Source organism: Pseudorca crassidens, chromosome 10, assembly GCF_039906515.1.
Source record: "Pseudorca crassidens isolate mPseCra1 chromosome 10, mPseCra1.hap1, whole genome shotgun sequence".
NCBI lineage: Eukaryota > Metazoa > Chordata > Mammalia > Artiodactyla > Delphinidae > Pseudorca > Pseudorca crassidens.
Window position 1 is genome coordinate 21,924,280 of NC_090305.1, and position 19,686 is coordinate 21,943,965.

The window sequence follows — 19,686 nt, forward strand, 5'->3', positions numbered from 1 at the left end:
GCTAATAAAGAGACAAACGTCTATGACCACTTAAATCTTAATCAGGATAGTAATTAATGAAGGCAATTTTCTGAAAGAAAAATAATTATGTGACCTAATGATTTCCAAGCACCATTTTTTTTCTAGTACATACTTTATTTATTTTTAAACATCTTTATTGGAGTATAATTGCTTTACAATGTTGTGTTAGTTTCTGCTGTATAACAAAGTGAATCAGCTATATGCATACGTATATCCCCATATCCCCTCCCTCTTGCGTCTCCCTCCCACCCTCCCTATCCCACCCCTCTAGGTGGTCATAAAGCACCAAGCTGATCTCCCTGTGCTATGTAGCTGCTTCCCACTAGCTATCTATTTTACTTTTGGTAGTGTATATATGTCAATGCTACTCTCTCACTTCGTCCCAGCTTAGCCCTTTGTCCTCAAGTCCATTCTCTACGTCTGCGTCTGTTATTCCTGTTCTGACCCTAGGTTCATCAGAACCATTTTTTTTTAGATTCCATATATATGTGTTAGTATATGATTTTCTCTTTCTGACTTACTTCACTCTGTATGACATACTCTAGGTCCATCCACCCTGCTACAAATAATTCAACTTTGTTTCTTTTTATGGCTGAGTAATATTCCATTGTATATATGTGCCACATCTTCTTTATCAATTCATCTGTCGATGAACACTTAGGTTGCTTCCACATCCTGGCTATTGTAAATAGCACTGCCGTGAACATTGCGGTACATGACTCTTTTTGAATTATGGTTTTCTCAGGGTATATGCCCAGTAGTGGGATTGCTGAGTCATATGGTAGTTCTATTTTTAGTTTTTTAAGGAACCGCCATACTGTTCTCCATAGTGGCTGTATCAATTTACATTGCCACCAACAGTGTATGAGGGTTCCCTTTTCTCCACACCCTCTCCAGCATTTCTTGTTTGTAGATTTTTTGATGATGGCCATTCTGACTGGTGTGAGGTGATACCTCATTGTAGTTTTTTGTTGTTGTTTTTTTTTTGCGGTACGCGGGCCTCTCACCGTTGTGGCCTCTCCCGTTGCGGAGCACAGGCTCCGGACGCGCAGGCTCAGTGGCCATGGCTCACGGGCCCAGCCGCTCCGCGGCATGTAGGATCCTCCCGGACCGGGGCACGAACCCGTGTCCCCTGCTTCGGCAGGCGGACTCCCAACCACTGTGCCACCAGGGAAGCCCCCTCACTGTAGTTTTGATTTGCATTTCTCTAATGATTAGTGATATTGAGCATCCTTTCATGTGTTTGTTGGCAATCTGTATGTCTTCTTTGGAGAAATGTCTGTTTAGGTCTTCTGCCCATTTTTGGATTGGGTCGTTTGTTTTTTTGATATTGAGCTGCATGAGCTGCCAAGCACCATTTTTGGGCAGAGGCTTTCAAACGTATTTGACCAGGACCCTCAGTAAGAAACATTGTATATTGTGACCAGAACACACATACATGTGCTTATGAATACGTTTGTGCATGTGTGAGATACACATATACAAATAATTTTTTTTACAAAATACTAGGTACCCTTACATTATGTGATATATATTCTTATTTTTTAAATCCTATTTCATAAAATAAAGAAACAAAAAACCCTGGTCATAGCCCACTACATAGATTTCACGACCCACAAAGGGATCATGACCTATAGTTTTAAAATGTTTTTGTTTTAATTTTAAGTAAAATTATTGTAATTCACTGTAAAAATAACCCTACACTATTCTTAAGTATTGGCATACATCGCAAAATTTTAAAAACCAAGGGTAGATTATTTAAATTATAAGTGAACACTGATTATACTACAACTAGAAGAAAAGTTAAATTCATATTGACATTATTGGTTGTAATTATCAAAGACAAAAAAACCCACATTGGTGTGGGACAGCATCCTTCTGGATAACCTGTGAACATTATCCTCTCACAAATTTCTAACATCTTTGGCTTGCTTGACTTCTACAGACCACCCTAGGAAGAATGGAGAGGGTTTTTACTCAAAAGATAGGATCCCTGAGTTCATGTTTTCCCCCAACTCACCACCACTCTGACCACCACATTATCTTTTTCTGTCAGAACTTTTCATATTCCACTCATTCATTGAGCAAATATTTACTCAGAGCCTACCACATTCCAGGTACTGTTCTAGGCTACAAACAAAAAAATTTTCTCATCTCAAAGAATTTACATTTTTATAGCAATATAATAATAGCTGACATTTATAGTGCTTTTAATTTACCAGACACTGTTTTGGACGCTTTACATATATTAACTCAATTAATCCTCAAAGCAACTATGAGTAAGGTACTATTATTACCCCCATATTGCAGATGAGAAAACTGAGGCACAAAGAGTTTAAGTCATTCATGCAGTGCTTCACAGGTAGTAAGTGGTGAGGCTGCAATTCAAACCCAGCAAAGCTAACTCTAGAATTTATAGTCTCAATCACTACACCACTCTCTCTCCTCTATGTGGGGGTAAGAAGGGGACAGGATGAGGAAAGGGGACCATAGGAAACAGACAATAATTATATGTCAAGTAGTGATAAATGCTATATAGAAAAATAAAGGTAAAGGAGATAGGCAGTAAGGGAGAAGAAAGGTCTCTATTTTATGTGGGGTAGTCAAGGGAAGCCTTGTTGACAAACCGTTATTTGAGCAGAGACCTGAAGGAAGTGAGAAGCAAGTCACATGACTATCTGGAGAAAGACTGTTCCATGCAAAGGGAACACTGAGTTCTTGGAGGTAGAAGCATGCCTGCCTTTTTCAAGGGACAGTAAGTTGACCAATGTGGCTAGAATAGAGGAAGCAAACAGGACAGGAACAGATGAAGTCAAGTTAGGAACAGACCATGAAAAGCCATCGTAAGGGCTCTGCCTCATACTCTAAGAGATGAGGAGGAGGTTTTGAGCAGAGGGGTGATAAAATTTTATTCAATTTTAATATAGAAACATAACTGGCTGCTGTGACAATAGACCATTGGGAAAAGCAGATGCAGGAAGAGAAGCTACGGTAATAATCTAGGGGAGATATGATGGTAGCATGAACCATGGTCTGCTGAGCTTGTTCTAGGGTGAGAAATTTGGGGGGTACAAATATCAAACAGGTAAATTAAGAATATGTGCTCTCACATTACTCGGTTAACCCAGCATGGGTTCAAAGAATTAAACAACCACTTGTTTTCTCAACCTTCCAGGCCCCTGAAAAATGTCTTCTTCCTATCTGCTGCCTAACAACCTTGGTTTCAAGTCAAAGTTTTTCTATTCACAGACAATGCAGCTAAAGCTTTGAGCTCTGCCAATAGAAAATCATTTCTGGTATATGGTGTTTCAAATCTTTACTCAGTTTCACTAAGATCAATTTCCCTCCATTCTTTGTATATCCTAGGTTCCCTTTTGCTTTCCCTCCCCTGAATTTGCTTTTATCTGGTGGCCTGAATACCCAGGTCTTCACACCAGCATATCTTAGTTCTTTGAAGCCACTGTCTCTGAAAGGCTTCCCAAGTTTTTTTTTAATAACCCTGCCCTCCTGGTCACAAGCATACAGCTACTAATCTCCCAACCAGGATCACCACCCCATTGTATATGCCAGGTATATAATTAACATAATAATCTCCCCTACCTTAAAAAATACACCTGCATTTTAAAGCTGGTGTCTCTTAGAGCCTTGGCAAGCTCAACACCCTTAAATCTACATCATTCCTGTGGAGCAATGCTCTTTACCAAGGATATGCATGTAGTGAAGACAAAGCAGCACGCAATGCAAAGGTGCCTTCATCGTAATACATCCCCCTACCCTCACTTCTGATGTCACCATCTGTGGCTCCTCACTACCTATCCCAAACTCTCAAGCCTGGCTAAAGACCAATTACACTTCTAGCTTCCACTGTCTGGCCCCACTCTTGTTTTCCTATATTCCACATGCAGAAACTGCCAGCTCTACTTAGGCGTTTCTTTAACCAGGCTTTTCTCGTCCCTGTTCCATGTCACTGGTCTTGCCTTCTGCATTATTCAAACCCTACCCGATCTCTGCAGTTTGATTAAAATCTCACATCCTCCCTGATGTCTTCCTCATCCATCCCAGTCTACTCTTATTAAAACAAACAAAAAAACCCCAAAAGTACAGAATTTAGAATTCCTTCACCAAGTTCTACTCCTGAGAAACAGACACTGTTAAAAATTGGAATGTATCCTTTCTATGTATCTGCAATCACTCACACACACACACACACACACACAAACACGACGTAGCTCATATTTTTCCTATTAACTAAGCTAAGTAGAAGATAGTATGAGGCAGCAGAGAACATAGATAGGCAGATCTGGTTGTGAATTCTGACTTATTAACAGTGTGATCTTGGGCAAGTTACCTGATTGATTTTTCTGAGCCTCAATCTCCTCATGTACGCAATGAGGACAACTACCTTGCAAAGTCTTTGAGAGAATTAAATAATGCTTATAAGGTGGTTTTGCACAAAGGGCACAGCACATATGAAACATGCCAATTAACCACCTTTTAATGAGATAATGTACAATTTAATGTACAATTTTTGGTACAAGGGTGGCTTGATCAACAGCTGCTACCTACCTTTAGGGCCAAGACTCATCTTTTCTATTGCTCAAAGCACCACACCAGTGAGTGGGTGGGGAAACACATGTACACACACAAAAGAAATGGCTGTTTCATCAGGTTTGCAGACACACTCTGACAGACTTACATGTCTTCAGGTATATACCTCTCTCTAATCTTAAATCCTAACTAGAAGTTCAGGATTACTAAGGTAGAAAAGGGGTAGGACCAGATTCAAATAAGGGAACTCACTTCCTGGGTTGTGACTGTAAAGCTAATACAGAGAAAAAGAGAGAGTCAGCATAGCAAAGGGTTTAAGAAAATAGACTCTGAAGCCAGACTCCCTGGATTTGAATCCTGACTACACCCCTTACCAGCTGTATCAACTGGGGTGAGTTACTTAATCTCATTTTCTTCCTGGACCTTAAATAAAGGGTCTACCAGTGCCTACCTCATAGAGTTATGAAAAACAAATAAGTTAATATTTGGAAAGTGCTTTGAACAGTGCTGGCTGACACATAAGTGCTATTTAAATATTCGTGTTTTTTTTAAATCAACAGGTGGCAAGAGCCTGTACACTCTTGAGTGAATCAGACTAAGAGTGCCTGTGGCATGTTATAAAACTATCCTTGCTCGTTGTTTAAAATAAGCCCCCAGTCGAGAATGGTAGATGGGAAAATAGAAACCATCCTGGATATCCGAATCTACCCTTACCCTTAGATGCAGGGAAGGAGAGTTCCGAGGGGCACGGGGTTTAGGACGGAGTGGTTAAAGGGCTCAGGAACAGACGAAGGGGATGGGGGTGGGGGCAAGGACGCTGACTCGGTTAACCGGGCCCTTCTAGTTTCAGGGGCAGCCTCCTCTGCCCCTCAACTGTCCGGCCAAGCTCTGGACAAGAAGACCCGCTGCCTCCTCCCCACGCCCAGTCCAGAGTCGCAGCGCACAGCACGGACCTCCCGAAGGCCCTGCAACAGCCGGACTCCGAAGCTCACCGGGTAGCCGTGGCACCACCTCTGAATCCTTGACAACCGCAGCCCGGATAATGATAGACTACAAAGGCCGGAAGTGCGTCACACCGCCTCTCTTCGGGGGAACAGCGGTTCAGGCCGCGTTCCTTCTAGTAAGCCCGGAGGTTTTCACACCTCTGTGGTCGCCACGCTGAATCCCCTTCCAGGCGTAGTGAGGCGCTAAGTGTCATAGTCTCTTCCAAGGGGGTTAATATACAGTAATAACAGCTAATATAATGTTTTACGCATACTAACTCATCTACACATGCTAACTCACTCTACATTAACAGTCATGTGAGTTCGGTATAATTATCCCCATTTAGCAGATGAGGAACCTAAGGCACATTCCTTCTACATTTATCAGTTGCAAAGAAAGTTTCCTGCAAAGAAAGTTTTTGTGCACTTTACTTTCTCGCACGAGATATTCCAGGCTCATTTTACACTTTTTCTGCCTTAGACCTGGAATCCACCATTGCTCCATGAAGCCATGGTTCCTTTTAATGGTGAATAATATACAGAGACCAGGATCTAGATTTTGAAAAATAGATAAGCTCATTGCTACTGGGATAGGTCATTGCTTCTAGGCCCTATCAGTGGACCTTAGAGCTGGAATAAAATATACATATGATAGGGATTTTATAAGATATTTCCAATTCAAATACAACTTCACAGATTTTTTTTTTTTCATTTTCACCATTGCACATTTGATTTTCCTTTCTTCCACAGTGAACACCCTGGCTCCCAGCAGCATCCATGTATTCACTCAATTTGCTCTTACAATCTTTTTTTTTTTTTAATTTTCAAAATTAAAATATCAACATCACTAGCAACAACACACCTACTATGTACAGTTCAAAATTTCTTTGCTTGCTTTATTTGTTCTTGAATTGTATCCCATTAAGGGAGTATAGTTCAGAGTACATATACATACCTTATTTGAATTCTTTTCTCTGTGTAGTTATGTTATAAACTTGATATACAGTTAGTCATTTGCTTCTGTTTTAATTTCAAGATTTGCTTTCCTTTCATCTTTTTCATTTCCTTTCTGAACATGCAAAACAGTTCAAAATCAGAATTATATAAAAAGATATATTCAGAGTTTTGCTTCCATCCCTAAGTCCTTTATCTTATATATACTCTTGTTCCATTTTCATTAGTTTTAAATTTATCCTTTCCTTCCTACTTCCTTCTCTCATCCCTTCCCTTCCTTCCTTTCTTTTACAAAAATATCCGTTTACCCTTTTACCACTGTAAATTATATTATACACACTGTTTTGCATCTTGCTTTATAACTTAATAGAATAACATGGAAATTATTCTAAATCTGTTCATAGAAATATTCCTCTTTTTCTCTTTACAGTGGTATAGTACTCCATTGTGTAGATGTACCATTATTTTTTCAACCAGTCTCTTAGGGATGGGTATTTGGATTGTTTCCAATATTTGGCTTTAACAAATAATGCTGCAATGAACAATGAAGAGAGGAGAGGAGAGAAGTGTCTTTGTAAGGGTTGTATCATTTTGCACTTTCAACAGCAATGCGAGATAGTGCCTGTTTTCACACTGCCTCCCCAACTGTATATTTTCAGGCTTTTGAATGTTGCCAATATGATAGGTCATTAGGTATTTGTTAAGAAACCGCAAACTGAAAGCTGAAATCCCTGTTAAAAATGAATTCACAGTGTGAAGTGTTGGCAAGGATTATGGAGCAATGGAAATTTTCATACACTGTTGATGAGAGTGTAAATTGGCAACAACATTTTTGGGAAATTCTTTGGTATATCTGCTGAAGTTGAACATATGCATATTCTATGACCCAAGAGTTTCACTTCTAGTTATATTGCTGCCAGAAATGCATACATATTTACATCTAAAGACACACTTTAGCAGCATTTTTTATAGCTCTAAACTGGAAACAACCCAAAATTCTATTAAGAATAAGATAAGATCAGAGCAGAAATAAATGAAATAGAAACAAAGAAAACAATAGCAAAGATCAATAAAACTAAAAGCTGGTTCTTTGAGAAGAGAAACAAAATTGATAAACCTTTAGCCAGACTCATCAAGAAAAAGAGGGAGAGGACTCAAATCAATAAAATTAGAAATGAAAAAGGAGAAGTTACAACGGACACTGCAGAAATACAAAGCATCATAAGAGACTACTACAAGCAACTCTATGGCAATAAAATGGACAACCTGGAAGAAATGGCCAAATTCTTAGAAAGATACAAACGTCCAAGACTGAACCAGAAAGAAGTAGAAAATATAAACAGACCAATCACAAGCACTGAAATTGAAACTGTGATTAAAAATCTTCCAACAAACAAAAGTCCAGGACCAGATGGCTTCACAGGTGAATTCTATCAAACATTTAGATAAGAACTAACACCCATCCTTCTCAAACGCTTCCAAAAATTGCAGAGGAAGAAACACTCCCAAGCTCATTCTATGAGGCCACCATCACCCTGATACCAAAACCACACAGAGATACTACAAAAAAAGAAAATTAGAGACCAATATCACTGATGAATAAAGATGCAAAAATCCTCAAAAACTACTAGCAAACAGAATCCAACAGCACATTAAAAGGATCATACACCATGATCAAGTAGGATTTATCCCAGGGATGCAAGGATTCTTCAATATATGCAAATCAATCAATGTGATATACCATATTAACAAACTGAAGAATAAAAACCATATGATCATCTCAATAGATGCAGAAAAAGCTTTTGACAAAATTCAACACCCATCTATGATAAATACCCTCCAGAAAGTGGGCATAGAGGGAACCTACCTCAACATAATAAAGGCCATAAACGACAAACCCACAGCAAACATCATTCTCAATGGTGAAAAACTGAAAGCATTTCCTCTAAGATCAGGAACAAGAGAAGGGTGTCCACTCTCACCACTATGATTCAGCATAGTTTTGGAAGTCCTAGCCATGGCAATCAGAGAAGAAAAAGAAATAAAAGGAATACAAATTGGAAAAGAAGAAGTAAAACTGTCACTGTTTACAGATGACATGATACTATACACAGAGAATCCTAAAGATGCCACCAGAAAACTACTAGAGCTAATCAATGAATTTGGTAAAGTTGCAGGATACAAAATTAATGCACAGAAATATCTTGCATTCCTATACACTAACAATGAAATACCAGAAAGAGAAATTAAGGAAACAATCCCATTCACCATTGCAACAAAAAGAATAAAATACCTAGGAATAAACCTACCTAAAGAGATAAAAGACCTGTACTCAGAAAACTATAAGACACTGATGAAAGAAATCAAAGATGACACAAACAGATGGAGAGATACACCACGTTCTCAGATTGGAAGAATCAATATTGTGAAAATGACTATACTACCCAAAGCAATCTAGAGAATCAATGCAATCCCTATCAAATTACCAATGGCATTTTTTTACAGAACTAGAACAAAAAATCTTAAAATTTGTATGGAGACACAGAAGACTCTGAATAGCCAAAGCAGTCTTGAGGGGAAAAAACTGGAGCTGGAGGAATCAGACTCCCTGACTTCAGACTATACTACAAAGCTACAGTAATCAAGACAATAGGGTACTGGCACAAAAACAGAAATATAGATCAATGGAACAGGACAGAAAGCCCAGATGTAAACCCACGCACCTATGGTCAACTAATCTATGACAAAGGAGGCAAGGATATACAATGGAGAAAAGACAGTCTCTTCAATAAGTGGTGCTGGGAAAACTGGACAGCTACATGTAAAAGAATGAAATTAGAACACTTCCTAACACCATACACAAAAATAAACTCAAAATGGATTAAAGACCTAAATGTAAGACTGGACACTATAAAATTCTTAGAGGAAAACATAGGAAGAACACTCTTTGACATAAATCACAAGACCTTTTTTGACCCACCTTCTAGAGTAATGGAAATAAAAACAAAAATAAACAAATGAGACCTAATGAAACTTAAAAGCTTTTGCACAGCAAAAGAAACTATAAACAAGACAAAAATACAACCCTCAGAATGGGAGAAAATATTTGCAAATGAAACAATGGACCAAGGATTAATCTCCAAAATATATAAACAGCTCATGCAGCTCAATATTAAAAAAACAAACAGCCCAATACAGAAAATGGGCAGAAGACCTAAATAGACATTTCACCAAAGAAGACATACAGGTGGCCAAGAAGCACATGAAAAGCTGCTCAAATCACTAATTATTAGAGAAATGCAAATCAAAACTACAATGAGATATCACCTCACACCAGTTAGAATGGGCATCATCAGAAAATCTACAAACAACAAATGCTGGAGAGGGTGTGGAGAAAAGGGAACCCTCTTGAACTGTTGGTGGCAATGTAAATTGATACAGCCGTTATGGAAAACAGTATGGAGTTTCCTTAAAAAACTAAAAATAGAACTACCTTATGACCCAGCAATCCCACTACTGGGCATATATCCAGAGAAAACCATAATTCAAAAAGACACATGCACCCCAGTATTCATTGCAGCAGTATTTACAATAGCCAGGTCATGGAAGCAACCTAAATACCCACCAACAGAGGAATGGATAAAGAAGATGTGGTACATATATACAATGGAATATTACTCAGCCATAAAAAGGAACAAAATTGGGTCACTTGTAGAGACGTGGATGGACCTAGAGACTGTCATACAGAGTCAAGTAAGTCAGAAAGAGAAAAACAAATATTCTATATCAATGCATATATGTGGAATCTAGAAAAATGGTACAGATGAACCGGTTTAGAGACGCGGATGTAGAGAGCAAACGTATGGACACCAAGGAGGAAAAGCGGGGTCGGGGGTGGTGGTGGGATGAATTGGGAGATTGGGATTGACATATATACACTAGTATGTATAAAATAGATAACAAATAAGAACCTGCTGTATGAAAATAAAATAAAATAAAATTCAAAAAAAAGGATACTTCAAAAATAAAATAAAAAGATAAAGTTAAAAAAAAAAAAAGAAAAACCCTTCACAAATAATCCATGACCAGAGCTGCTGTAAGTAAAAGTAGATGGTCGCTGACAGCACACACACACACACACACACACACACACACACACACAAGAGTTAGTATCTGCACTTTAGAACTCAAAATGCCATCACTTTATTTGGGACTGTGGCAGGCTGTTGATTGACTACTAAATAAGTAGCTCCTTTTTATTAGATAACAGAAATCTTCTTTTTTTTTTGCGATACTCAGGCCTCTCACTGTTGTGGCCTCTCCCGTTGTGGAGCACAGGCTCTGGATGCACAGGCTCAGCGGCCATGGCTCACGGGCCCAGCCGCTCCGTGGCACGTAGGATCCTCCCGGACCAGGGCACGAACCCGTGTCCCCTGCATCGGCAGGCGGACTCTCATCCACTGCGCCACCAGGGAAGCCCCAGAAATCTAATTTTTTATTTGTGTCCTTTGGCACCTGGAATAAAGATTACATTTCTCGGCTACCCTTGAAGCTGAGTTGTGGTCATGTGACTAAATTCTGGCTAATTCAATATAAGAAGAAATATACTGTCCTGAGAAGGCTCCGTGAAAGATGCTGACTGATTTGGGAGTCCCTTTTGGCTCTTCCTGCTGACTGGAATGTAGAATTGATGGCTGGTGCTTCAGCAGCCATGCAGAGGATGGTGAAAACTGGAAGGGACCTGGATCCCTGATGATTCCATGGAGTAAAAGCAACAACCCTAAACTATCTACCTTTAGACTTCTTTTACTCGAGAAGAATACAGTTTGTGTATTTTTCAAATCTTTATTACCAGTAGCTGATCATAAATTCTGATATAGGTGTCTGTACTTTGACTCCCTATCTAGGGTTTTCTTTTCCTTTTTTTTTCCCTTAAAAGTGATGCCATCATCTCTGATTGAACCCACTATCTCTGCTTCCTCCTCTGAAACAATGATACTTAGGAAACGCAAGTTTGAAGGGAAGGCAGAGAATTAGAAAGAAATGATGTCTATGGTATTATAAGTGGTCTGAGAAAAAGGGAAGAGAGATTCTCAAGAGGGTCAATACTATTTAACCCAAGCCCATTTTTAAGTGACACCTTAGGAGTACTGCATACAGCCTCTGGGAGGTTCAGTGCTCAGAAAACTTGTTTATTCTAAGTGGAGTTACAGTAAGACATACATCAAATTTAATTGGAGAAACAACAAAGATAAAGAGGGCATTCAGGGCATGAAGGGGGTTAGAATGGAAGACAAAGACATGGAAGCTGGAGTGTACTGGGGGGAGCTGGGGAAAGTGAGACCAATACAGTAAGAGCAGAGAGCTCTTGTAGGATAGTGAAGAAAATAACATTTCTTACTGGGACTAATTTGTAGAGGAGCCTCTTGAATGTCAGGTTGAGGAATTAAATACAGAAGCTTGAAGGCATTCATAAAAATCAATTGTAGAGGTTCAAGGGATCTTTGAGAGAATATATATTCTAGTCCCATAATTCACAGATGAGGAATCTAAGGCCTAGAATGTGTGGGCGACTCGCCTAACATCACAGTGGCGTAGTGGATACTAGAACCTAGTATCTTTCCTCACCCCATGTCAACCCCCTTTTAAAGCAACATCTAACAAGTTACTAAGGTCTTGATCACCACACATAAAGCAAAGGAAGAAAAAGTGAGGAAGAAAAGCAATGCCTAAACCTTTAACTACTCACTTGAGAAATGTTGTGGTACTTTCAACTCTGGGTTATGGGTGTGCATTTTTCTCTAAATTTCATTGTGGATAGGATGAAACAGGCTATTCTGAAGCTTTACATTTTAAATTAGTCAGCCTTGAGGCCTAGAAATAGAAACTCTGGCTTAGCTCACTCTGAGAGAGAATCTAGTCTGTAGATACTTTGATGTCAGAGAAATTGAGACAGTGACAGATATGGAGAGTGCTCATGTAGCTTCTCTGAATTCTACGAGAAACAAATGCTGCTTAACATTCTTACTACAGTAATTAAAGCAATGTGATTTTTTTTGCCGCGCCACTTGCGGGATTTTAGTTCCCTGACCAGGAATCGAACCTGAGCCCTCAGCAATGAGAGCTCAGAGTCCTAACCACCAGATCACCAGGGAATTCCCAAAGTGATTTTGATTAGTTGTGCTTTTTTTTTTTTATGTTGAAAAAGACCTGATCTCTGTTTAAAGGCTCTTCTATACTTACTACACATAGGGTTTTTCTTTGTTGTGGATTCTCTGGTGTTCAGTAAGATGTAAGCTCAGTCGGAAGGCCTTCCCACACTTGTCACATTCTTAGGGTTTCTCCCCAGTGTGAATTCTGTGATGTCTAGTAAGGTCAGAACTTCCACTGAAGGCTTTTCCACATTCATCACATTCGTAGGGCTTTTCTCCTGTATGAATTCGCTGATGTTTAGTAAGGTTTGAACTTTCTCTGAAAGCCTTCCCACAGTCATTGCACTGGTAACATTTCATTAAGGTATGGTACCTCTGATGCTAAGTCCTGTGCTGTTACTGAAGGTTTTGCCACATTCATTGCACTCATAAGGCCCCTCCCCAGTGTGACTTCTTTGATGTTTAATAAGGACTGAGCCTTAACTAAAACTTTTGCCACAATGATTACACTGATAAGGTTTTTTGCCAGAGTGAATTATGAGGTGATTTAAAAGGGTTGTATTTTGACTGAAGGCTCTTCCACATTCTTTACACTGAAAGGGTTTTTCCCGTGATTCTCTGATGTCCAATAAGATTCATGACGTGCATGAAGCTTTTCCCACACTGATCACATTTGTGTTCTTTCCCTTCCTCTGCGTTTCCTTGATGCCCTCCAAACCTGTCCTTGCATTCTCAAAGGTCTCCAAAATAAGCCCCCAAGAAAATGTTCCTGACTCTGAAGATTCTGTTGAGTATCATCTTCTGTGATTCCATTCCTTTGGACACTTCCTGCTTTGCAGTCAACTTCCCAGTCTAAGGTTTGGTCTCACTTTCAGAAATAGGAAATGGATCATTTAAATGTCACTTTCTTTTTAAGCTTTTTATTATGGAAGATTTTAAACATATGTAAAAGTAAACAATAGAAATGTCACCTTTTTGAACTGATGAAATATTAAACTCCCAAGGGATCATTTATCTCTTTTCTAGTCATGCTCCTCCAACAATTAATAAATAGCTCTTATGTTCAATTAAGGAAAATGCTAGAAAGGAAAGTTGAAATAGACATATCCTAGGCATAAATAACCTATGTAATAATTACTAAGGTAGGACTGAGAATAATCTTTAACACCAAAAAGGGGCACTAATTTGTTAAAGTCTAAGTGTATAAAGAGTACTTTAAATTGCATTCAAATACAAGTACAGTTGTCCATTGGTATCTGCAGGGGATTGGTTCCACGACCCATGCCTCCACACCAAAATCTGAAGATGCTTAAATCCCTTATATAAAATAGCGTAGTATTTGCATATAACCTATGTACATCCTCCCATATAGTTTAAATCATCTCCAGATTACTTATAATACCTAATACAATGTAAATGCTATGGAAATAGTTGCCAGTGTGCTGCAAATTCAAGCTTTACTTTTTGGAATGTTCTGGAATTTTTTTTTCTGAATATTTTCGATCCACGCTTGGTTGAATAGGAGGATGTGCAACCCACAGATACAAAGGGCCCACTGTATAGCAGAAAGGCAAAAGTGTATTTCCTCTATTGCTTGGAGAGAAAACCCTTTGTCTTAATCCTCCCCCACATAGAACATTGCTTGAAGATTCAGTGTAAACCAATAATTCCTTCAAACAAACTAACATCAGTATTGCTTTATGAACACACTAAAATACACATTTTTAGTGAAATTTGGCCTGAAGGAAATAAATTAAATGTCCCATCGAGCTCATTAAAATGGAGATTCCACTTGAACTCAAAGGAAATACTGGAAAAGGACTGATTTCTTGACTCTTCTGGTCACTTTATTGCTATTTTTCTGGAGACAGATTCTAAAGGGGATCAGGATGTAAAAAGGGAGATGCTTAGTAAACGGAAAGCACATTTAGCATGTAGAGAATGTGGAAAGGAAAACGTGTAACAAACCTAGACTGGAGTGACATGTAGGGGAAGCTACTGACATGAAAAGACAAGAGAATTTAATGTGGAAGAGGACAGGAGAAATGTAGTCAAAGTGAAAGGCTTAAAAGAAGACTTTATCACCGATGGGTATAGAAAACTTACAGATACAGGGTAGGATAGGACATTTAGAAGGTCATCGTAAAGGAGACTGTAAAACAGAGGTGGTATAAAAAGCAACAGAATGATGTGATAGTTTAATGCTTTAATGAAAACCAACATGGTATATGAAAACAAAATAAAAATCTTTTGCTTAAAAGACCAAGAATAAAGGTTGTACTTTGTAAAGAGAGAGTATATGAGCCAGGGAGGATTTCAGGTGAGAGTTAGGGTTAGAAACACTATTGATTAAGTTGTAAAGGATGGCTTTGGTTGGCCAGGTAGGTGCCTGCTACCCTAACCCACCTTCCCAGATACATTTCTCCCTCTCCTCCTCACCTCTCTCGTAGGAAATGGGGTTTTCATCTTAATACTTTCTATATTTTGTGAATATAGAGTCGTGCTTGAGCAGGGTCTCCACGTGCCAGAGCTGACAACTTGGTGACTGCTGTGCAGCAACCAGAGATATCACCTCCTGCCAGAGCATTTCCTGTCCACCTGCTTGAGATGTGCCCTGGAGACAATCAGGGACCATTGGGCTTAGGAAGAAATTACTGTGAAAACCAGAGTTAAAACCTTAGGAAACAACTCCCATGGAAACAGGATTAGGAAAAAAGACTGAATGGGCTTAGCAGGAGAGATGAGACAGAAAAATGAACTGACAGAAGCAATGACTCCTGACAGGGACAAAAGCTCAGTTACCCTCACTGCTTTCCTATTGACCAAACTATTAAATGTGGTTAATTTAATGGTCTGATTGCCACAGCAGAACATGCTTCCTCTTCCCACCCGAAATTCTGGACCATCAAGTTCTCTCTCCAAATCTCCCAGCAAAGACACAGCCTCATCTCCATTCAATGGATGATGCTCCCGCACCCAAGCCTGGAGCTCCTCAGGCAGGATGGCCACGAACAGCTCCAACACCAGTAACTGCAGGATCTGCTCCTTTTTATGATTCTCTGGGCTCAACCACTGACAGCAAAGTTCCTGGAGTTGGCTCAGAGCCTCCCTGGGTCCAAGTGTCTCCTGGTAGCAGAACCGTCTAAAGTGTTGGCAGAAGACTTCCTGGCTGGACTGGCTATTCTGCTGCAAGTCAATTTCTTGTACAAAAAAGTCTCTTCCTCCCCCTTTACTATTACAGGTTCCTCCTGGGTTTTTTTCATTCTGAATAATAAGATCTGTAGTCATTTTCTCTCAGGAGAGGGGTCCCTGCAGATAGGTTCACACTCCAGGGAGACTCCCCTTTGCAAAATATAGAAAGTACCATCAGTTTTTAAAAATCCACATGTATTATTATTAAACACTGCCTATACCACTTGAAGAAAAACACAACAGAAAAGATTTTTGAAATCTGCCTAACAGTGATGTAGATGATTTGAGGATTTGACATTCCTGGTAATGGAAATTCATATGATTATTTTAGAAATGAAAAGAGTAATCTTTTTCCTATACTCACTTTACTCCAACCCTTTTCTATTTTAGACATGTTAAATGCAGTCTACCTGAGGCCCTTCACACCTGCGTGGAATGCTCTTACCCAGATATTAGCATAGGGCAGTCCCTTGTTTCTTTAAAGTATGCTCAAAAATCATCTTCTCCAAGAGACATTTCTAGCTCATTGTATATAAAAGTTTTCCTACCATTATCCACCCTCTTACTCTACTTTCTTTGTAACACTCACCACCAACTGACAACATATCTTTATTTGCCTTTTGTTTGTTACTCCACAATAATATAAATGCCATAAGAACAGGGGTTTTATCTATCAGTTTGGTACACTGCACCATTCTAAGTGCCAAAAGAATGTCTGGGACATATAAATCATCAATTAACTATCTGTTGAAAAAAATAATGACTAACAAAAGGTATTAACTCTAAGACTTTTTCAACAGCTTGCTCAGGAATTGTTTGCTTTAATACTGTGTGATACATAAACAAACAAGATTAGAGAAATAAGACAGTGAAAATATTAACTAGAACGGCTCCACAATCCCTCCTCCACAATTTTGACATCCCCCAGAGTTCTGAAAACCAAGAGTATTTTCATAAGTCATTTGATGGCAATACTCAAAGTGACATAAATTCATTTTGGCTTGAAATGACATGAAGTTATTTATAGTTTTAGAGTGAAATTCATATTTTGTTACAGAAATATTGATACTACTTTCTGTAATAAAATATGGGACTGCCCCAGGCTCCTGGGGTGTTATGCATTCAATATACTATATACGCACCATGTTTTTTAAAAAATTCCTCAATCTGATTTCGAAAACATTTCTGACCCCAAGGACTAAAGAAAAGTGCCTGCTTTCTATGCGTCAAAGACCCACCAGATTCCAAAAAAAGCCACCCCTCTCTCCTGAGCAGACACTCAGGAGTCCTCTGCTTCTCTGAAACCTCTGGGGCCCAGTCGGGGTAAGAAATCTGGGGTCGGGTCCGGGCACAAAGCCCAGTCTCCCACGTCAGGGGTCACTCCAGGAGACCAGCTCACGGCAGCCGGCATTATAATTATAATACATTGGTAAAAATATGTGAAATCTTCCCTGGTGGTCTAGAGGCTAAGTCCCCGCGCTCCAACTCAGCGGGCCCAGGTTCCATCCCTGGTCAGGGAACTAGATCCCGCATGCTGCAACTAAAATATCCTGTACGCTGCAACGAAGATCCCAAGTGCCGCAGCTAAGACCCGGCGCAGGCAAATAAATAAATATTTTAAAAAATGTTTTCTTGAGTTTAGTGAGCTGTTCTAGGAACCCTGACTTTGTAGCTGGTTGGTCAGAAGTACAGGTGGCCTGAACTTGTGATTGGCACCTGAAGCGGAGGTATTAGAGCAGGCAGGTAGCTAGATATGAGCAGAGAAAGGGGGTGGGGAGCACGGGTCAGGTGACAGGAAACCTTACATCTTGAGGCGACAGGGGTCCTAGAGGCAAAGAAAGGTGGCAAAAGTGGGAATCTCTGGCTTCCGAATGTAACCTTTTGCTTGTTACGCCCTCTTTACAATAAAATTAGCCTTGCAGAGAAGAAGTACCCATGATGCACCGATACCATGACACCTACAATTAAGACCAAGAAAGGGCAAAAATTCCTCCTCCCCCGGGGAAGGTGGAGCTGGGATGAAAATCAGGAAATTTGACCCCAAACCCCGCCCTCCTCAATGAATATTTTCTGCCCAATCATTTTCACACCCTATATAACCAGCTTGCCGAAGGAACTCAGAGCAGCTTCTCACCTGAGCCTGCCTGCTCTCCCTCCTGAGAGTGTACTATCAATTAATAAATCCTCGCTTTGCTTCCTTAGTCTCTGTGTCTCGTCTCTGAAATGTCTCTGGGATGAGACAAGAACCTACTCTCCAGTAACAGAGGCAGTTTTGTGGAATTGAGCCCTTAACCTGTGGGGCCTATGATAACTCTGGGTAGTCAGTGTCAGAATTGAATTGAATGTAGGACACCCAGTTTGTTTCAGAGAATTGGTTGTTGTGGGGGAAAAACCCAACACACTCGGTGTCAGAAGTGGTAAACAACACACAAAGGTTTTCTTGAATTGACTTTTGAGCATGATTTTGATGGAACGTCTATTTAAAGGAGGATATATTTCAGGTTATTGTTGGGCTTTCCCATTCAGAATAAAGCATCATTTTCTCACATTCTCTTGGACAAAATGGCCCTCTTCAGAAGTCTCCTCAAAGCTCCTTTAACATCCTTGTTCCTAAAGGTGTAGATGAATGGGTTGGCCATGAGAGTAATAACGCAGTAAAATAGCATCAGAACTTTGATGACATCTTGAGGACTGTCCCCTGAGGGCTGTATATAGATGTAGATGCCAGAACCATAGAATAAAGACACCACCAGTAGGTGTGATGAACAAGTGTTGAAGGCCATAAGTCTCCCATCAGCAGAAGGGATTTGAAATACAGCTTGGGCAATATAACAGTAAGAGACAAGAATCATGGAGAGGGGACCCATTATCAGGAAGGTGGCCACCACTGTAAGCTCGCTGACTGTGGTGTCCACGCAAGCCATCTTAATTAGACTGGGCAGCTCACAAAAGAAGTGGTCCAATTCCTGGTTCCCACACAGGGGCAGCTGGACTGTGAGTGTGGACTGCAGTAGTGAATTGGCCAGACCAATGAGCCAAGCAGTGCTGGAGAGCTGCCAGCAGAGCTTGTGGTTCATCGTTACAGAGTATGTCAGAGGCTTACACACAGCCACATAGTGGTGTAAGGCCATGGTGCCAAGCAGGACACATTCAGTACAGCCTAGCCAGTGAAATACATAGGCCTGGGTCATACAGCCTGTATAAGTGATGTTCTTGTTGGGCCCTCCCCCAGGTTGAACAGCTTTTGGGGTAGAGTTGTGCTGGTGAAACAGAGGTCCAAAAAAAGAGAGGCTTGTGAGGAAGAAATACATAGAACTTTGGAGTTGGGAATCTATTTGAGAGACCAGAATAATAGCAATGTTTCCCAACAGTGTGAACATGTAGGAGATTAGGAGGGCAAAGAAGAGAGGAAGATCCAACCACAGATATTTGGCAAAGCCTATGAGAATGAAATCCTCTGGAAAACTTTCATTCATGTGCTTCATTGAATTTTGATGGGAGACACCTGCTAAAATCTAGGAAGAGAAGGGTGATTTTAAAAACCCTGAGTTGTCAGAAGTTTTGACGATAACAGAAAAAAATACTTTTGTGGGGGAGCAATGGGGTACACCCTTAGTAGAAATCATAACATTAATGAATATAATAATTAATAAGTCACATTTGAAAAATCCTTTCAGTAGAGAAAGTGGTTTCATTTTTTCCCCCTAAATCAAAGCCCTATGTGATGGGTTAGTGGACATTCATTATTTGTTATGGCTCTTCTGTATGATTAAAGAAGTCATTGGGAGGTGGTCTTCTCCCAGCTACCTTGCAGCTAAGGGAGTGTGTGACCTAAG

General features: G+C 39.9%; 2 protein-coding genes and 1 pseudogene across 2 annotated transcripts in view; all 3 read right to left on the reverse strand.

Moving 5' to 3' along the window:
* LOC137231709 (zinc finger and SCAN domain-containing protein 23) overlaps positions 1 to 5,691 on the reverse strand; it is a 68,301-nt gene extending 62,610 nt beyond the window's left edge. Inside the window, exon 1 of the mRNA XM_067752264.1 lies at positions 5,562 to 5,691. The gene's annotated coding sequence lies outside the window, so the exon portion shown is untranslated. The remainder of the gene's footprint in view (positions 1 to 5,561) is intronic.
* Positions 5,692 to 12,651: 6,960 nt separating this feature from the next.
* Positions 12,652 to 15,946, reverse strand: LOC137232871 (zinc finger protein 397-like; annotated as a pseudogene).
* Positions 15,947 to 18,393: 2,447 nt separating this feature from the next.
* LOC137231720 (olfactory receptor 2B11-like) lies at positions 18,394 to 19,335 on the reverse strand. Its single transcript, XM_067752299.1, is given in 3 exon segments — positions 18,394 to 19,077; positions 19,080 to 19,133; positions 19,135 to 19,335. Coding segments are annotated over 3 exon segments (939 nt in total).
* Positions 19,336 to 19,686: the final 351 nt, after the last annotated feature.